Source organism: Coffea eugenioides, chromosome 4, assembly GCF_003713205.1.
Source record: "Coffea eugenioides isolate CCC68of chromosome 4, Ceug_1.0, whole genome shotgun sequence".
NCBI classification, from domain to species: domain Eukaryota; kingdom Viridiplantae; phylum Streptophyta; class Magnoliopsida; order Gentianales; family Rubiaceae; genus Coffea; species Coffea eugenioides.
Window position 1 is genome coordinate 6784798 of NC_040038.1, and position 22124 is coordinate 6806921.

The window sequence follows — 22124 nt, forward strand, 5'->3', positions numbered from 1 at the left end:
ACCTCTTCTCTTGCCAAGTCACAGATCACTTGAGAACCGAAACTCCCTAAGCAAGAAAATGTCTCGAGCACCGGAAGGACATAATAAGGAGGAAGACAATTGCATATATGACCCATTTGCAATTTTGAGTTTAAGGTATATGGCGGTATTGCTTATCTAAACAAGTTTGCTTTAATTACTACAACGAATTACCACACCGGTCCTTGATTATCTTGTTTGGATATTTGATTAAAGCTTCCAACTTCTTTATTTTTTTAATTAGTCACGAGAAGTGAAAATTAACAAGCTGAGAAAGAAAAGGAGAAAATTAAACTTAGGATCTCTAATTTGTGGGCCTCTAACTTTTATTTTAATTTTTTCCCAACAAGGAAGGGGTGAGATTGAAAGCCTTTACCCTGAAACTTTTAGACCATGGAATCTCAACCGTAATTACTAAACCAAGGTTTCCTCAGCCTAGAAGACTCCAACTTGCTTTGTTTAGAATAAAATCCTTTACCGTTCAATTTCATTCAACTAAACTTTCTCGTTATATTTTGCGAGAGTCAAATGCTGGTATCTAAAATAATAATCAGGGGGTAAAGCTCATGAAAAGCTACAGTGCAACATATTTAACATTACCAAATATAGGATTGGTACACAAAATAATAGTACTAAATTTACAAGTCTCCCAAATTTCTTTAGCATATCTAGTGCAACGAGACTAGGAATGGCAATGGGGTAGGCCTCGCTTCCCCGTGGGGGCTAATAAAAATTTGTCCTATAATTATATTGTAGCTAAATTTTAGCCAAGAATCAAGTACTCAAATACCAGCATATTACAAAGGCATTATCTATTGTAATTTCATAATTGAAACCCTTAAAAACAATTAAACAAGAGTTATTTGAATACAATCGAATATGATGAGACAAATACAACTAAAGTAGTCAAATTTTTACTTTTGAGACAAATACAATCACCAAATCATTATTGTATTTTTTTTAGAAAAATAATGTTATTGTGTTAACTGTAATTAGGAAATTAGTATAAATGTATTAGTAAATTTAGCATAAATAATTAATAATTTCCATTAGTAGACATGTATAGCTATTAGTATAATTGATAATATTAATTATATTATATATACTAATATACATTATATAATACTTATAACTAATAATATTATTATTATAATTTTGCAACTAATTAAGTTAAATATTATATATATATATATATATATATAGACACACATCCCCGCCTCGATTTTTAACGGAGGAGAGGAAATCCCGCCTAGGGCTACAAACAAATCGACTCGCTTGCGAGCAGTTCAAGCCCGAGCTCGAGCTGACCAAGTCAAACTCGAGTTCAAAGCTATTCAGCTTGTTAACACGCCAGCCGACTCGATTATATATATTATTTTTTATTTTAATAGTAAAATTACACATATATATCCCTAATATTTTATTATTTGTTAAAAAATTATTATTTTATTCATTTTTAAAAATAAAATAATTTTTTATTTTTTTAAGCTCAAACTCCACTCGAATTTGAGTTGAACTTGAGTTTTATATTGAGAGCTCGTTGAACTCGAATTTGAGTTCGACTTTCATAAAACTAAGTTGAAAGTTGGTTCGATTAGATCAAAACTCGATTTGGTTCGTCTCGTGTGCACCCCTAACCCCGTCTCATTTTCTAACGGAGAAAGGGAAAGTTCTCTAAGCCCTGTAGTAGCCCCTTGAGCACCCGACCCAATTGCCATCTCTAAGCGGGCGCATTCATTGTGCCTTGATTAAAATAACAAGTCTTGACCCATGTCGAGTCTAATGGCCGTACTTGAACTTGATAAAGGACAAAGGTCCAGCTGATAGGGGCCCAATCTTTTAACATGGATGCTGCGCAAGGGCTGGAAAATACTACAATGTATAGTCCTAATTCCAAATGTGTCTTAATCAGGTAGTAATAAATAAAAGATTAACCCAGCCCCATATCATAGGACTTGTAAGTTCCAATCGAAAAAAAGCCCCAAGCTTTTTAGAACCATGGGGCTAGCACTAGCAGTTGTGAACTTTAGGGTCTATCTATGGGCCTTTGTTGAAGAATGATACTGCTCGGAGACGGGCCTTCAGCAATGCTTGGCGATAATTGTGAAATGTTAGCGTATCACTGCTTTGGTCTTTAGTCAAGAAGCAAAACATTACTCTTTCCGTCAACAAGAATTGGATTAATTACATGCTCAGTATTCTTGATGGTATTCCATTAAGGCCACGAAATAATTAATGATTCTCAGCCCTTTTTCTTTTTTTTTTTTTTTTTTGGAGTGCATGGCTAGATGGTTATTTGTCCTCTGCAAATTAAAGTCTTCTGTTCCTCCCTCCACTTTGTATTTTCCATTAACTCCTTTTAAATATTAAGGCAAAATAATTTCTACCGTATTTTTTTACAGTATAACATAACATTACTGACTGTCACCTAGTGCTTATATGAACTTGCCTCATTAACACGACACAACCTTCAGACTCCAACAATGGACTCGCGACTAAATAATCACTACCCTCGACAATGGCATGGCAAAATGAAAAACATTAGTAGTATCAAATCATCTCCATTGGAAACAAGCAAGCAGATCACAAAAGTCTATACGTAATTTAAGTTTTTTTTTTTTTTTTTTTTGGTTTTTTTACCCCTCAGCAGTATCTATTTGAAAGACAGATACATCACACATGCATATTACAATAGCAAAATTTTAGCGAAAAGAGAAGAAAAGGAAAAGAAAAACAGTCTATAATGTTCAAAACGATACGTGTACTGTCGCGAATTCTTGAAGCTGAATCATGCAGTGCTATTTGATCATCCGTTTGAAAAAATCCAATTGCCAAGAGATGACAATCGCAATAGCAGATATTATGTAAATGGCCCAGGAAAGGAGCTTGAGCCACAGAGAAGAAAAGGCCGTGATTGCCAGAAAAAAGACAGTGACGCCGCTAAATACTCCGACGTACTGGAGCAACCGAGCCTGTGCTCCAAAATTTGGAGCCACGAACTTGGAGACAACAAAAGCGGCCAAGGAGAAAACCAAACCCAGCCGAGCCACGTCCAAGCTAACAGATAGATGTAGGTGGCTGGAACCTTGGCACTGCAAGCCGATGCCGATGCCGATTGCTGCAAAGCTATAACCCATAATTAAGGTAAGCCATTCTGGATTTATTTCGGGACAACGGTTGTTCTGGTCAGCAGCAGCTGGCTGGGGAAGCGGTTGATGGTGGGACGTTGGTTGGCCGGGATCCTCCAAATCCATTTCGGCTTTGACAGCTGGGCACTCCGGTGATGATGGTGGGGGTGGTGGCGGAGAGTCTTGGACTTTCTCCATTTTCATCTTCACCAAAGTAATTTTACTTGTTTGAAGAAGTTGCAGGATGGCATGCGTTTATAAAGAAAACTGCGGTTCATGAAGGGGTGAGGGAAGTCCATGGTTCCAGTCTTCCAGAAAAGGGGTCAGAGATCAGACTAAGGTCCTCAGCCAAGGGTTCCAAAAAAAACCGTGTCTACGTTGGTTATTTCTTTTCTGCCCCGTCTCCAAAGTCCATCCCATTTGCTGACTCTATAGCGGGGGGAAACATTTTCCAACTAAAGATTTTTTTTTTTTGGATTCGACACTGTTGTGAATAGACACGTGTGATTTTGTCCAAAATGAAAATTGCAAACACTCTATTTCGTAGGCTTTATACTACGTAAAGATCAGTCTAAATTGTACAATTTCAATTGTAAATAAGATTGAGAATTTTACTCTTGACTTTAGCCAATAAGTCAACTTCTAAAAGAATGGGGACAAAATAATAGTGTGTAAAAGAAAAAAAGTTGTTAAAAATATATTGAGATTTAATTTGAGATAATAAACAAAACCCTTGAGTACGTTAATAAGCCAAAATGGAGAATTTAACCTAAAAGTTGTTAATTTATAGGATCAGTAAATTATTGCATAATAGATATGTAGTTAAAATTTTACTTCAAGATATACAACATAATTAATATCACAGGGGCATGAATATATAATTAAATAAGATATGCATGAGCACAACATTAATTGTCATCGTTTGTTTTGTTTTTAAATGCTCCATTCATTTAATTTAGTGTCAGAGAAAAGAAAAATCATCACTTCAATTTTCTTTCATTATTTGAAACCAATGGGTGCAATACTTAATGTTTTTACCTGCAACACATTATGAAAGTTGATAATTTTTCCAAGGGGTTCGCAGGATTTTTCTAAAAGCATCCAACCCCCGAGATGGTATTGGATGAATCGATCGTATGCATCACGTAGCATGTAGCATGGATACACCAGTATCGATCATTCATCGCCAAAGAAAGGTAGCAAATCATTTCTAGTCTAATGGAAATGCAATACAAGAAATAACCTGATCATAATACTTAGTGACTTTTGATTTCCATTGGTGCATTGTTACGCTGTGCACGTGCTGGAACTTTCAGATGCATTGCCCCGGCAGTTCTTCAAAGTAGAAATTAGAGTTACATTTCCCTTCACTCACACCTAAGCAAAAGTATTCCTGGAAACAAAAAGAGACATGTGGGACAGTTCGGATTAGTTAGTTTGATTGAAAGGGAAAACTACAAACATCTATTGTGGTTCATGAAGGGGTGGTCCTCAAAGTGCAGGTCCATGGCTCCAGTCTTCCAGAAAAGGGATCAGAGATATATACCAACATCTCAAGGTCCTCAGCCAAGGGTTCAAAAGACCTACACACAATGCTTGCATACACGGTTTTGGATTTTGTGGGCTCCCGCGCTGCGTTAAACACTAAAGAATTACACTTAATGCCCACATACATATGCTCCTTTTAACTTTTAACTACTCAAAATTCAGAATAGCTATTGTTTGATGAAACATGACAACTAGAAAATTAAATAAAAAGCCCAAGTTAAGTCACAAAATTATAGACATAAAATGGTCATGCAATTAATATTGACGAGATAGATACATCAAGTTGACGAATAAGAGAGCTGCCCAAAGAGTACTAACATTGCTAGAAAGATTGAAGATCCAACTTAATTAATTCGTTGGTAGATGCATTAACTTTTTAAGATTTCTCGTTTCCTCCACAAGCTGTTTTTGTCTATGAAATTTACGGTAACAAATTTAAAAAATAATTTTTTTTAAAAAAGCACAATCTCAAATACACTTAACCAAACAATAATAATAATAATAATAATATAAAATTAAAGAACCTCTACCACCTCTTTCTCTTCTTCTACCCACCTCCCATCAAAATAATAAAATTTTTAAAAAATATTTTAATAAAATTATAAATTTCAAAAACACGCCAAAATATATCTCCAAAATTATCTAATCCAAACGAACAATCTACAGTAGAAAGTTTTTCACACGCACAGCTATAATAAAATTTTTGAAAGAAAATACCTAATATATAAGAAGCTGTAGTATACTAGAAAACTACCACAATTCATCAACATATATAGTTGGACAGTCAATTCCTCGCCTTTCTGAACCCAGGGCTCAGTGGTTCAGGGTGCAAGGACTGGGGATCGGGGTTCTTTAGCGCCTGTCTAGCGTTCCAAATGTGGTTTTTACATTTTTGATGATATAGTCATCCTTGCAAAGTATGAAAACTCGAGTTCCTTAACGCGTAGTACTCTTCCTAGTTTCGAAAGTAATATACGAGAAAGCTATGAAAGAAAGGGAAAAAAAAAGTTTGTGTTGGGGGGGGGGGGGGGGGTCCCATTTTATTGTTCTCCTTCCACGAAAAAAATTAGAACTTTACAGCTAATTTGGAGTAAAAAAGTACGCATTGACACTTTTGGAATCAATGTGGTTTTAGTTTAAGTAATACTTTGATAACTCTATTCAATATTTAAATTTAATGAGTTCAGTTATTAACATGTTCGGTTGCGTTTGATAAAAAAAAAATACAACATCTGAATTGAATTAATTAAGTGATACTTAATTTGATAAGTAAAACTTGGTCCGACAAGTTATTCACTTATCACTTAATATGATAGATATTTGAATGTATCAAATTTAGTAGTTAACAATTCAATAACTCAATGAATTTAAATTTTGGATTTTGTTTTCAAATTTCAATTTTATCAAATACCTCCTTAATCTGATCAAATTTATGATGAAAATTTTAGGCATATACAATTGTGAACAAACTAATTGCAGCTTAAGCTTCTAATCCTTTATGATTGGCGAGATTAAATTGCATCAATGCTGTAGTATTGCCTCTTCACATATTCAGCTCTTCATCTTTCTTTCTTTTTTTTTTCTTTCCAGAAATATGTCAATTCAAGACCACTAATACAACCATATTCGCATCAATTTTTCCCTTTTGTCAATCTGTTGCAAAGTAAAGTAGACTTCGGTTGACTCTCAATTTAGGCGCAGGAGCAGGAAAATCGGCCATCGTCGGCCCGTGCAAGGGCGGGCATGGCTGAAGTTAGAACGCGGTCCCCCAACGACGTTGACGATGTTGACGGAACTTTTGGTAAATCGGAGTTCCTGGATTACATTGGTACTGTACTTCACATGTCCGTCAGCACCTCCCACAAAAGTTTTCGTGTTTTCTGGAACGAGGAAGATGATGAATCAGATAGCCATCAAACACTCTTTTCCCAGGGTAACTGTTAAATTTTTTTTTTTTTTTTGTGGATTTTTTGCCATCAATTTCCCCTTTTGTTAACCTGTATATTTACTTAATATTATTACAATTTTTTTGGATAGTGGGTCCACCTTTACTTCGTCCTCCCATTGTCAAGGACAAGATCACAATTGCGCTGCAGCATGTAGATCTCTTGTACAATGGCGCGATGCTAGCTCAGTTCTGGATGCCGGTGATGATTGGGGGACGGCGATTCCTGAAATGCTCAGATCAACCTTTTGGGTTGACTTACTTAAGGAAAGGGCTATGTTCGTACAGAAAACTGTGTCTGAAGTGTTACTACTGTACGAATAATACCTGCAGCAGTAGTGATGGTGGTGCTGATTATGTGGATGTGGACTGGAATGGCAGAGGAGTAAGAGAAAGCGTGCTTCTTACAGGTCCGCCTTCACGTGTCTTTCGTCGTGGACTGCCGGAATATAGCCCAAACGTGGAGTTCTCCGTGGACTCGGAATATCCTTTAAGGGATGAGGCTATGGGCCGTAAGATAAGTGACTACATGGCTGTGCCTGTGTTTGATCCCAATTCCGGAGAATGTATTGGCGTAATTGAGCTGGTTTCAACTGCAGAGTCAATAAGAGGTAAGTAAGTATTAAAATTTCACGATGTATAGGTGACTTGCGACCTTCTGGTCACGGCCAAAGGTGGGAAAGGAAGGGGAGGCGGAGGCGGGGGAAAGAGAAGGGAAGGGAGGAAGGAGAAGAAGGAAGGCGGGGAGGGGAGGGGAGGGGAGGGGAAGGGAAGGGAGGACGGAGGGGGTGGCGGTGGTAGTGGTTGGTGGCATAGTTATTAAACTCGGCCCGTAGAGAAGACCGGCGAAGGAGGTGGGTCAACGGGTCACTGGTTCAACCGGTGGGTGAGTGGTTGAACCAGTGGGTCACTAAATATATTTAAATATTATATCTTATAAATTTTGATATATGATATATGATATAAATTGTAATAAATAATGTTATAACAAATATTCATTTAATTTAATTTGCTATAGAATATTTAATTCATATAAGAATCAACAAAATATAAACTTAATTAGTAATCCACCAAATTTCAAGTGTAAAATTTTATATGTTTACTGTAATTATCTAGGTTATTTACGAATTTTAAGTGCAAAAAATTATTAAAAACAATATTTGTCTTTAAAATAAATTATGTAATATGTTATTTTTGAAATCTATTTCATAATTTATAGAATATATGGGTCATGAGTTTTATTAAAAGATTCTAAATAAATTTGTTTTGGAGAATTAAAAAAAAAGATAAAATTAACAAAATGTTCATATAGCATAAGAACGGCCATTAATGAACGAGTGATAAAGTGGCCTGGTAGTGAGTGCTTCATAAACAAGACCAAAGGTCTTGGGTTTGACTCCAAGCAGAGGCTTGGAAATACATTTTTTCCTCAAAATCGGTTGCCCCACAAAATCGGCCGGGTTTCCGATTTAATCCGATTGAACTGCCGGGTAGTTGAAAAGTCAACGGTTCTCTTGCTTAAACGATCTAATTAGAGAACCGGCCCGGTTTAATGTCCGGTTCACCGGGTTGACCGGTCGAACCGCCGGACCGGGCGGGGTTTAATAACTATGGTTGGTGGAATAAAAAAATGTGATAGGGTTTGCTCTCTTTTTTTTGGGGGTATTTTTGTAAGTTAACATTTGAGATTTTGTGTGTGTGTGTCTTTTTAGAATTATTACCTTGGGCTCTAAATATAAAAATGATTTTTGAAAAAAATATCAAATTCATAGAGATCCATAGTTTTCTATTTACTTGCAAGTGAGTTGAGCTCCATCCAGCTACTTGCAAACTTTGTTCAATCATTAGTTTCAACTCGAATAGCTGGAAAAACTTAATGAACTCGTGTTCGAGCTTAAAGTGTGTGAGGCTCAAAAGTTCATCAAGTCCAATGCTTTTTCAAGAGTTGAAATGGAATTTGCTTATGAGCATTGGCCACCAAAGTATATGTAGACATTGAACTAGGGGGATTCTTGGGCTATTGAACGTTGGTTGTAAAAGAAGTATAAATTCGGCTAATTGGAAAATCCTCATGTTGCCAAATTTGAGTTTTTAACATGGCGGCAATGATACTTATGGTTTGACACCAAACTGTTTTGCTAGGTTAAATCTAAATCCTAAAGGTGAATTGACAGATGGCGAGTTATCTGTTGGTGCAAATTAGAGTAATATAAACTCAAATTATTTGTTGGTGCAAATTGGAGGAATATAAATTCGTAATGAATAACAAGAAATTGGTTTCAAGTCATGAATTAGATTCACTTTTCTTTAAGTTAAATTCGTTCTCTATTTAGTACAATACCATAGATGAATTCCCTTTAGAATGAAATGAAGTTTGTCTTGATTATACTTTATATTGATGTTCAAGATCCTAATGAAGAAGTGTTTGATGTACTTTTACAGAATATCTAGCATTAATAGAATGATTTTCTGCAACAAATTAACCCTCAATTGATCTCTTTATAAACTAGGAAATGTCACATATTGGTTACAATTATCCAAGTGATAACCTTTCATTGTTTAAGTGGTTGCCTCTATTGTGAGGGTGCTAGAACAATTGTAACACTCGTATGAACATTTATCTTGTAACCTTTCATTTCTTTTGATAATATCCAACAATTCCCCGCCATTTTCAAAAGATTGAAAATGTACTTGAAGATCACAGATTTTTCTGAAATCTTCTGCATAAATAATGATGTCTTTCGATTGAACCACTATCTAGGTGAAAGTTCTTTGTAACAAGTTAATACAAGATGGTAGGCAAGTTTTGAAACACTTGTATGTTAGACAAGTCTCATGAATACAACACATGTAGATTTTATACACAAAGACTAATTCTATAAAATAATACATTTATAGGCCTTATATCCATGTTCTTTCATGAATGTTTCAAAGTGAAGCCCTTAAACTTTGATGTTTGCCAAACTTAGATTCATATAGGCGACATCTTAATGCCTCACCATTAGTAGCATTTTCCAGATTTGTTAAGAGTCAAACAACTCACTCACCTTATACAGGTGAGAATAATATGCACTATTCTACCTTAAGATGTTTAAATTTAATATAGCGCACTAATCACTAGAATGATGTACTTTCGGTCATTGAATTCAAGAGTAGACGTTATATCTAGCGTTGAATTGAGGTTCTATCATTAGTGATTAAGAATATTTGGGCATCAATACCATCCCTCTTGGTATACACAAAATCATGTGTATACTATGTCTAGTTTGTCATTGTAATCTTGACTATATACTTATGAAAGTATATGGTGCCTATTACAAATCATATAGACATCAATCCTGATAGAATGCTATATTGCATTTCTTGGATCTCCAAGAATCACATCTCACCAAGCATAAAAGATCAAATGTGTCTAGAAAGTCATATGTGTTTTTAGACATGTACTGTTTCAAACAAAAGACATATGCCTCGCAATTTTCATCCAACATTTCTCATGTTATGCAGAAACAATTTCTAGTCCATATTACATTCAGATGTTCTCTGAAAACTTCTGGTGCACTTGACAATTTATCTGGCCATCTTTTTAGCTCAATGCTGCATATATGATTTCCTATTCCCAATTTTCAGTGAGTCCATCCACGCTCAAGAGGAAATGCAGGAAATTTGGCATCCCAAGGTGGCCGCGCAAGGGAAACCAGGGCACTTGCTCTGCTACAAGCACTGAATCCAACAAAAACCGCGAAATACCTAATGCAGAATATGGTCAGGAGGTCTCACATCCTAATGTGTCTTCTCAAGAAGGTACAACTTCCAGCAAGCACAATTCCTCACAAGCTGCAACAATAGCGAAGGATAGCTTCATGATGATAAAAGCTGCATATGGAGAGATAAAAAAGATTAAGTTTCAACTTCGATTTTCGTCACGGTTGGTAGATATGGAGATGGAAGCAGCATCAAGGCTCAAGTTAAAAGTTGGAGATTTCAAGTTTTGGTATTTGGATGAAGATGATGACTGGATATTGATAACCTGCGATGCAGACTTGAGGACTATGGAATCAATGGGTAAGAATACAATCAAAGTGTCTATCACTCACAGTGATGATGCTCCATCCTAAACAAAAAGGGAAAAAGAAACACACTACTACCAAGGAACGATGAATGTTTTCACCAAAAAGGAAATGTCCATGGCCCCATTCTTTTACATTTGCTACGTTTTGCGTTATTCAATTAGTGATTGAAGCCTTGAGATTAGATCCGTAAAAGTGTATTTGTAATTATTTTTACTGCCTTATCATAACAGGGCAACTACACTGGCACCAGCTAGTGCCCATTTTTGTGCCTAATCGAAGCCTGATGGTGAAAGTGGCAACTCTGTTTCATGATATGGTATAAAATTTTTGATTTATTATACCTGAAAGTGGCAGCTCTGTATCATGTGAAAATTTTCTACCAATTTTTGATATAATAAAATACAGAACCTACTTTGACCACATAAAACATATGATACATGCCGGAGAAGATAATCTTGTTTGGAAAATCGCATTGAAAGTCCCAGAATTAAGTTTTAGGTATAGAGGACAGAGAAGGTAAGGCAATGAAGAATGCAGTAACTCTAGAAACAATCCGACTTTTGTCTGTCCACTGGGAATATATTTTGAGGTCCAAAAGGTGCCAATGACAAGACCAGTGCAAGGCCTACAAAGTGGAAGTTGAAAGAAAAACTGCTGGAGGCTTGGAATGCCAGCAAATCGTTGCTAATTACTGATAGGGTGCAATTTTATCATTTATTTTATTATTAATTTCCCTTATTACCTGACCTGATGTGGATTAATTATTAGATTCTACTCACTTTTCGTAATTTGCAATTATTTCAGGGAGTAGAATAAAAATATGATAACAAGTGCCAATTTGACAGAAAATGAATGCAAGTAGCAGTGCTTATCCGAGAGGCAATTTTGGAAAAGAAGAAAACTTTGGCCCTTTCTTTTGGCAACGGCTGAACCAAAGATGCGAGGGTTCTTTTCCCTAAGAGCCGCCGCATGGAGAGAGGCATCAGAAGAGGGATGAGAAAATAGCAATTAGTATAGGAACAAAAGGGTAGCAGAGAGTTAGCACTATGTTTTCTTTCCTTTTTCCTTTAGCTTTGACTTTTCTTCCTTAGCTTGTGGTAGTGGGATTCATCTACGGATGTCAGGAGCTAAATTGGGAAAACCTTGACTTTTCTTCATCTAAACTCTTGGCAATTGCTTTTGCTTTTTCGTATGTCATCCGAAGTGAAACAGAGGGCTACCTCTTGTAACTTTGCTATCTTTTCTTGATTGGAGCGAATTGCATTTTCCCAATTTTTATGACAATGGCCACGACTCTTGTTTTAACTTCCTGTGGACTCAGTTCATCAGATATGAACTAATTTCCTCACTCTAGTCAGGAAGCAACGGATGCTTTGAGTTGTCTAAAAATTGTGAGATCGATTTAATTTTATCTTTCTCTTTTATTTATTGGTATTCGCATATTCCTTGATTGCTATGTTTATGGTTATTTAATTAATTGATTGTCTTGGATTCGGATGATTAGTTAATTTGATGATCTATTGTCAATTGGGGCATTAAATCCGTAATTGTTTAATTACCGTGAATTAGTGACAACTGGCGTGATTAGATTCGTGTCAGGGGGATACGCGGGCTAATCTGAAATAACCCTGGTAGTGTATTACTTGGTTAGAATAGGGCTCTTCTAATACGTAAGGTAATTGGGGAATTAAATCTTACGGGCGTACCTAGAATTGTTTCCCAATTAGAGCAATGATTAACGGGCGTACCTTGATCACCGACACAGTAAGGAGGGGTTGACTGTCATCGCTTGTTTGGCAGTTATAACCTATTTACTGATAAATAATTGGAATTGCACGTGCATCGATGATCAATTAGGTGAATCATTGCTGAAGTTATTTCTTGGCTAGATTTTTAATTATTATTATTACCTTGATTTTTAGTTGTCTATTTTATTTTATTTTATTTTTAATTATTTTCTTGTTTTAATTGATTTAGACCTTTAATTATTGTTACTCTAAATTCAGTGAATTGTTATTTAATTTCTAGTTAGTTATTTATTTTTATTTTCTTATTTGAATTTATTTGATTGTCATCGTTCCTACAAAATTACCCCCCTGTGTTACTTTGGATTTCTTAAGAGACAAATATCCCCAGTCCCTGAGAATACGACCCTACTTGCCTTGTATACAAATTAATAATTCTTTGTGAAAAGTCATTCCATTCAGGTATATCGAATCAAGCAAACTCTTCGGGAACAGGGTGAATCAAGTAACCCACTGCACACCTAGAGTCCCTGCTCCAGTACCTGGAATCGGCTTTTGGTTACATTATTTGGCAATTAGGTTTAATTTTGCTATTGTACAGGCTTCGACAACCTGTCAATTTTTGGCGCCGTTGCCGGGAACTGGCGTTAATATTTGTTTCTTTTTAAATTCAATTTTTGTTCTAATTTTTTGGTACTTTTTGAGTGTATGCCTCGTTCTTCTCGTACATGTGAATTAATTTTCGATCCCGAGGTAGAGAAGACTGCGCGTAGAACAAGAAAAGAAATCAGACAAATTAGAGAAGAGCACTCCAGTGCTGCATCTCAGAGACCTGAGCTAGAAGCGGAACCAACAGATTCGTTTGGTGATTCTTCAAGTGATTCGGATCGAGAAGAAGTCACTATGGCTAATGCCCGGACTTTAAGGTAGTTTGCTGCTCCAAACTTAAATCAACAGCCTTTGTGCATTACTTTTCCAAGTTTAGATGATAGCACTCCGTTTGAACTAAAATCTGGTTTGGTACGAGGGAAGATGTCCCGATACGCAAGGTGAATGAGGTAGAGATATCCTCTATCCAGCAGCAGTTGACGGAGTTAACCTCGTTTGTTAGGCAACTGGCTGTAGGGAACGCATCTCAGGCCAAGGTGTGTGGGATTTGCACTGGTGTGGGTCATTCAACAGACATGTGCCCAATGATCCAAGAAGAAAGTGTGGAGCAAGTGAACATGACAGGTTCGTTTCGTGGATAATTAATCCGGACTCGTGAGAGATGAAATTTGAGACCAAAAAATAGGAGCAAATACAAAGCATAGAGTACAGCAAGAGAAAGCAAGTGCTCGAGTTGAAGGTGCTTAGTTTGAGTTTGAAGAATTGAAGAGCAATTTCAAGTTTCAATTTTCAGCTGTAGAAGGCCAATAGCCATAGTCCGGAAGTCAAAACCATATTTATGGTGGATTTATTAGCATGAGGAACTACAACTACTCCGGCCGGTTGTCTATTCAGGTGTTGTGCTTTTCTTGTTTTCTTTTCTTCAGCTTCCAACCTTGTTTGACGTTTCCAAAAACCTTCCTCCTCGAGTAATGTAGAACCCTAAAAATGTTCCACCAAAATATTATAGGAAATAGATTTTATAAGACCAATGTATATGTGGGAAAACAATTTACAGGCATGCATGCATACAAGTATGTCTGTGGAAAAGAATGAATAATACCAATAATGATATATTAATCACACCCTATAATAACAAAGGTTCTTAAATTACACTCTTATCAACCGATATAAGACTTCCTATTTATAGAATAGACGATTTAGTAAATAAGCCTTATAATCACAATAAATTACCGAATAAATTATCAATTCCTAAACACTAAAACTACTATAACTTGACTCTAACAAAGCTAAACTACTAAAAATTTAACTTGACTAAAACACTCCTAAATAAACTTCTATTTTTCAGATTTGATTTAGTATGCCAACAAGTATGATAACAAGTATATACTTCTCCTCAACCTTTTGGCCTTTTCTCCCTTCCCTTTTTTTTTTTCGTAATTCAATACCAAGCAATGGCTTCCAACCTCCCAACAACTAGTCTTATCCGGCCAAGATTTTGGACACTCGGCAATTTTGAAACTTCTAGGCCGAAGAACATACCAACAACTAGGGGAATGCAAGCATGAAGATCCTTGAGAGAAATAATATGTTCAAACAATATTTTCAATCAAATATCAAACCTCCTCTCTTGCCAAGTCACAGATCACTTGAGAACCGAAACTCCCTAAGCAAGAAAAAGTCTCGAGCACCGGAAGGACATAATAAGGAGGAAGACAATTGCATATATGACCCATTTGCAATTTGAGTTTAAGGTATATGGCGGTATTGCTTATCTAAACAAGTTTGCTTTAATTACTACAACGAATTACCACACCGGTCCTTGATTATCTTGTTTGGATATTTGATTAAAACTTCCAACTACTTTATTTTTTTAATTAGTCACGAGAAGTGAAAATTAAAAAGCTGAGAAAGAAAAGGAGAATATTAAACTTAGGATCTCTAATTTGTGGGCCTCTAATTTTTATTTTTATTTTTTCTCAACAAGGGAGGGGTGAGATTGAAAGCCTTTACCCTGAAACTTTTAGACCATGGAATCTCAACCGTAATTACTAAACCAAGGTTTCCTCAGCCTAGAAGACTCCAACTTGCTTTGTTTAGAATAAAATCCTTTACCGTTCAATTTCATTCAACTAAGCTTTCTCGTTATATTTTGAGAGAGTCAAATATTTGGCATTACCAAATATAGGATTGGTACGCAAAATAATACTACTAAATTTACAAGTCTCCCAATTTCTTTAGCATATCTAGTGCAACAAGACTATGAATGGCAATGGGGCGGGCCTCGCTTCGCGGCAGGGGATAATAAAAATTTACCCTATAATTATATTGTAGCTAAATTTTAGCCAAGAATCAAGTACTTAAATGCCAATATATCACAAAGTCATTATCCATTATAATGAAATCCTTAAAAACAATCAAACAAAAATTATTTGAATACAATCGAATATGATGAGACAAATACAACTAAAATAGTCAAATTTTTACTTTTTAACCAAATACAAACACTAAATCATTATTGTATTTTTTTAGAAAAATATTGTTATCGTGTTAACTGTAATTAGAAATTTAGTATAAATGCATTAGTAAATTTAGCATAACTAATTAATAATTTTCATTAGTAGACATGTATAGCTATTAGTATAATTGATAATATTAATTATATTATATATACTAATATACATTATATAATACTTATAACTAATAATATTATTATTATAAGTTTGTAACTAATTAAATAAAATATTATATATATATATATATATAGACACACATCCCCGTCTCGATTTTTAAGGAAGAGAGGAAATCCTGCCTAGGGCTACAAACAAATCGACTCGCTTGCGAGCAATTCAAGCCCGAGCTCGAGCTAACCAAGTCGAACTCGAGTTCAAAGCTATTCAGCTTGTTAACTCGCCAGCCGACTCGATTATATATATATATATTATTTTTTATTTTAATAGTAAAATTACACATATATATCCCTAATATTTTATTATTTGTTAAAAAATTATTATTTTATTCATTTTTAAAAATAAAATAATTTTTTATTTTTTTAAGCTCGAAATCCACTCGAATTTGAGTTGAACTTGAATTTTATATTGAGAGCTCGTTGAGCTCGAATTTGAGTTCGACTTTCATAAAACTAAGTTGAAACTCTGTTCGATTAGATCAAAATTTGATTTGGTTCGTCTTGTGTGCACCCCTAACCCCGTCTCATTTTTTAACGGCGGAGGGGAAAATTCTCTAACCCCTCTAGTAGCCCCCTGAGCACCCGACCCAATTGCCATCTCTAAGCGGGCGCATTCATTGTGCCTTGATTAAAATTAGGCCTGGTGCCCCGCTCGTTTCGCGGGGTGTCCATTATTGACTATTTTAGAGTAATATAAAATTTATTTAATAATATAGATTTAGGGTATATTGTATGATAATGGAGTTGGAGCAGTGAATAGAGAGGTGATATATTGGATTGATTTATTTATAAATAGATATAGTAAAATTGAAGTGCTTTGTATTGCCTTTTTTAAAATTAATGTGATATAAAGATTTGATGGATAATATTGGTTTTAAAAAATTTTGTTTTTTGATTTTAATTTAGGAAGAAGCAAATATTATTTAAATTAATAGAATATAAGTTATTTTTTTTAAAGTTGATAGGATGGAAAATTAGGGGGAGAATTATATTGAAAGCGTTTTATTGTACTCTGGTTGTTGGTAGTTTATGTATTTTAGGATTATGATATTTTCATAATTTGGATAGGTTGGATGTGGATGTGTGCATTGCTGTAGTGGAATAATTTATGGAAATGATACAAAAGAATGGGAATTTTCTTGAAAAATAAATAGATAATAGGTATTTTTTTGGCAAATTTTGATATAGTTTGGTTGCTCTGTGATGAGATAAATTGATGATTTGGAATAATTTTATATTGTAGCTTGGTAAAATATGTGTTTATTAATTAAGTATGTTTTTTTTGATAAGTAAAGATGATATTGATTTAGTAAAAAAGATAGTATATTTTGTAATACTATATATGTATTTATATATGTGTCTGTGTCTGTATGTGTGTGAGTTTAGTATTTTATTTTAGGTGATATAATGGTTTAATTTTATATAGCTTTATATTTTTTGTGGTTTTATTTGTCTGTTAAATTTTTATTTATTTATTTATATATATATGTATATGTTTATTTGATATTTTATTTGAGGTTGTATGATTGTTTAATATTCTTTTAGCATGTTTATTTTTTCTAGTTTTGTTTGTTTGCAATATTTGTGGTGTTTGTATTTGTTTTGTGATTAACGCGTTAATATGATTTTTTTAAAGTTGTATCATGTATATTTTTCTTTGTATATATGAGGATGTGGTTTTAAGTATTTGTATGTAAATTGTTGGTAGTTTGCTTATTTTTGTTATAATTTTAGAGAAAAGTTAGTGTTTTTTTATTTTGGTTTTCAGTCGCATATTTTTAAATTTTTTAATTTTTGAAATATTATTCAAGTAAGAATTGATTATTTTAATTTTTGAAATAATTATTTGAAATTATTTTATATTTTTAAAAACAATGATTATTTTATATTTTTAAAAACAATTAGTTGTTTTAGTGGAATTTAATACAAAATGGTACAATTGATTTGTATTGATTAGATATATAAATTTTTTGTCGATATATATATTATAGAAAAATTATATATTTGTTGATGTATATATTATAGGAAATTTATATTCATTGTGTGTTATGTGTGAAGATAAAATGTTTTTTAAGGTGCATGTACATTTTTGTGTAGGTATATGTAGCGTTATGATTGTAAATATTTGTATATGAATTTTTGTTATAGTAAAGTAGAACGGTTGGTAATGTTGTAAATTTCCTCAAGTAGCATGGTGAGAGAAATGTAATAGCTGGTGGTAAAATTCTGATTTTGTTACATCGAAGATACATAATTTAGCATAATATAATTGTTATGGGTAATAAGTTGTCATGGAGATGCTTAATTATGATTGCTAGAGAGGTTTAATGATGAGTGCTGGATGAAGTCTCTGTCAAAGAGTTGGATATGATAATTGTTTTCGTTCAGGAAGGTGAAGAGCACAATACTTCCTTCATGTAAGAAATATTTGCGTGCAAATATTTGCCAACCTTTTGTCAATTGTATCCCTTCTAGCTGGAAGATCCATCGAGTTTTAGTATGATAGCAGTTGATGAGTCCTATTTCATTTGTTTGTATATATGTTGGTATATCACCAACGAGTATCTGTGAAATAAGGTGGAAAGAAATGTATGTATTATATGAAGTAGGAAGTAGTAATGTAATGTATGGATTGTAGTGACTACAATGTAAGTTACATTAAACTTACCAAAGATTCAAGATCCTCTGCTGTTAGCATGATATAAAATGAGAAATGTATCATTAGTTTTTGGGTTAACAACAAAAAAGCCCCCTGTGGTATAGCTATCATACAGAAAAGCCCCCTGTGGTTTCATACCATACGCATCGGCACCCCATGCTTTGAATTATTCTGAAAAGTCGATGGAAATCGTCAAATGTATTGCGTTTGTCTTAAATGCACTGGAAAGGCGCATGTTTCTTGCGAAAAATAGATTTCAACCACAAACTTTCACCTGATATGCCTACTTTACCCTTCACACTTTAATAAAAATCTTTTCACTTTCATTCAATTGCGGGTAATAGAGCCGGGAATAAAGGGAAGGTGTGGATCAACAGGTCTTCGAGGATGTTGGGGAGGCCGACCTTCAGGATGGGATGAAGCTAGGAAACCACCCATTTTCTGATGAATTTAGGGCCGTCACGGCCGAGTTGTGAGTCGGCTGGGTTTGCACCGTAGAGGGATCGAGCTAGGAAGTTGAAAGCTACCTGATCATTGGCTTCACTGAATTTGGCTTTGCCATTGGTGGCGAGTTCTTGCTCAAGGTGTGACAGCCCCACCTCCCCCTAAGGCGAACCAAAGGGTTCGGCGGACCGCCTGCCCAGCTCTCGCCGGGACTCAGTCGTTCACTCAAGAAAATCAGAAATAAAACCACCAGAAAGAGCAAAACAAGGATCCAAAATTTAAAACAAAATTTTATACATTGCTATCTCAAAAGTACAACCATCAAATATACAAAGGTTCTCACTTCTCCATACAACCAGCCCGTGCCAAGCACTAGGGCGAGAACCACTACAAAAACAAAGAGCTAGACAAAACGAGTCTATACCAAACTCTCATCCTTGCGTGCCTTCCCCTGTTAAGGAAAATAAAATTTAAGGGATGAGCTAAAAGCTCAGTGAGGTTCCGAACACATAATAAAACAATCAATCCAATACACTAACATGGAATATCACCACTTCACGAAACATTTACAATGGAAAGCGATAAAACATTCATGAAAAGGATACGGCTCACAGGGAGCAATTCATTCGATCATTCATTCATTTTCCTGACATTTCCCCTTATTCCTCCAATCATTTGAAAATTTCATTTTTATAAATAAACCCTCGTTTGTTCGTTCATTCGTTCATTTCATTCACCCCCTCTTGGAAATTGGCCAGGCTCCACCAACCTACAAGGTAATACTCGAGTATACCAAATGTTCACCCAGGTCACCATATCGCCCGACCGAGTCCGCTTCTGGCTCGAGTCGATCGGTAACAAGGGCAGTGGCCAGTTCAGCCAAAAAGGCTTACATTCATGCGCAAGTAACATTTCAATCGTTCAATCATTGAAAATTTCACAATCATTTAGGCTGAGTGCGATAAAGTACACACTCGCCTAGAAAACTCGTTTTGGCTAATCATTGAAAGCGTTTAACATGTTATCAGTCATATATACAAGCCATATAATCAAGAAACATAACAACCAAGGAACACTCACCTAACTATGCAAAATAACGTGCAAAATATCCTTCTGGATAGTATCCTTAATCACCGAGAAAACCTAAGATTCAACGAGAAAGAATATAGCACAACCAATTAGGTGAAATCGAAGAAACCCAATAAATGATGAGTAAAACGCATAAAAATGACTTTAAAGCGAAACGGGGCATTTGGACTGATGGTCGAAAATATCTAGGGTTTCATAAACCAAACGCAAAACTAAACTAAAAAGGGTTATAAAATTTTGCGGCAAAAAGCACTTGGACCAAAGACAAGTCGGAATCCAACTAGCCTTCAAGAAAAATTTGGCAGCAAATCCCTTGTGTTTACCTATTTTCCAACCATTAATGGCTTCATTATTTCCTCAAATCAGTCCCAACATCTCAAAAATTTCATTTCCAAAAGCCGTTCACTAGGCTGAAAGTCATTCAAGTACGGAATTTAGCTAGGAAAATGACCGGAAATGAAAGTCAAGCCCTAAAATATTCCAATAAGCACAATAAGACTCGATTACAAGTCATAAACCAATGCCAAATACTACTGAAAGAGGGTTCCATAAGCATACATAAGCATTAGAGGAAACCAGAAAAATCCGGAAAAGATTTAGCTTTAGCCCTGAAAAAAAAATAGTTTTTGACCTCATTTAACGATAATGGCACCTAAGACACTACGATTATCGGATGAGGGTGAAAGACCCACCGTTTCGACGCTAAGAGATAGGGCTACAATATTACAGAAGGCAACTCTGTCCAGTTTCGCGTGTAACCAGGTCAAAAATGCAAGATACTACACCAGAACCGGAAAAATAGATTCACAAAACGCGTTCTGGTGTAAACATCATAAAACAGGCTGCCTAAGTCCAAATCCAGAAATTCCAAAGCCATCCGAAATCTTAGAAATAGGGATACAATTCATCAGAAGACCTCAACATCCAATTCGGAAGCATTCCTAACCAAAACAACCAATTACAGAAGCAATTCTCAATTTCGGGTAAAACCAGGACAGCAAGGGTAATTTTGACTTTTCTCAAGCTACACTACTCCGATTGACCTGAAATTTTGCAGGCACCTCTAAAATATTATTCCCTACAACTTTCATGTTTTAATCCAAGGCTAATTCGGCCGCTAACTAGGAGCTACAAAACCGGGCAGAATGAAGAACCAAGAACCCTAACTTTCCAATTTTTCTTCCAAACCAGAAATTGGTTGCAATTAATCACTTTTTCCATCTCCTAGAGTCATTGACAGGTGCCGAACCTGTGCAATAATAATAATAAATATAGAACCTAGCTACCACTAAAAACAGTCAATAATTAATCCTAGGTACTGGAGCAGGGACTCTAGGTGTGCAATGGGTTACTTGATTCACCCTGTTCCCGAAGAGTTTGCTTAACCCGATATACCAGAATTAATTAGTTGGCAGAAATTACTGAATAGTAGACAGTGGCAAGTAGGGTCGTCTCCTCAGGGACTGGAGATATCTGTCTCTTTTAAAATCCAATTGATAAGGGAAGATTTCACCGGAATGAAACTAAAAACAATTAAACAATTTTGACTAAAATGAATAAATAACTAGCACAAGTATAGCAGGAATTTAATCAGGAATAAATAAATTCTAGTCAAGGATACAACTACTCAGGCACAGTCCATGTATCCGATCATTGACGCAAGAGAGGTTCACTTAATTTATTAATAGGCTAGTTATAGTCTGACGACCAATTTTTCCTTAAATTATTGATAACCAAGGTACGACCGTTGATTACCCCTAATCAGCAAATACTCCTAGGTACGACCATAGGAAGTAATTTTCCAATTGCATTAATAACTAGAAAAACCTAACCCTAATCAATAACACGCTACGAGGGTTATTTAAATTAGATCGCACGTTCCCCTAATGTGTAAACACACCAGTTGCCACTAATATTAGTCAATCAAACAATTACGGATTTAATTGACTAAATTGGCACGAGATTAATAAATCACATTGAACATCGGGCCCTTGACATCCAATTAATAAAATAATCCCATGAAAATTCAAGCAGACAACGTGCAAATATTAATAAATAAAGGAACACGTGAAAACTAATTAGATCTCACAGATTTTCGGGACTGCGCCGTCGAGTTGACCCTTGACTAGATGGAAGGCTTAGCCACGCCGCATAATGAAATCACCACACGAATTAATAAA

General features: G+C 35.2%; 1 protein-coding gene across 1 annotated transcript; it reads left to right on the forward strand.

Annotated features, from left to right (window-relative positions):
* The first annotated feature begins 6437 nt into the window (after positions 1 to 6437).
* Positions 6438 to 10969, forward strand: LOC113768892 (protein NLP4-like). The gene is made up of 3 exons (XM_027313400.1): positions 6438 to 6627; positions 6732 to 7250; positions 10267 to 10969. The coding sequence occupies exons 1-3, from the start codon at positions 6438 to 6440 to the stop codon at positions 10752 to 10754; spliced, it is 1197 nt and encodes a 398-aa protein (XP_027169201.1). The 3' UTR covers positions 10755 to 10969.
* Positions 10970 to 22124: the final 11155 nt, after the last annotated feature.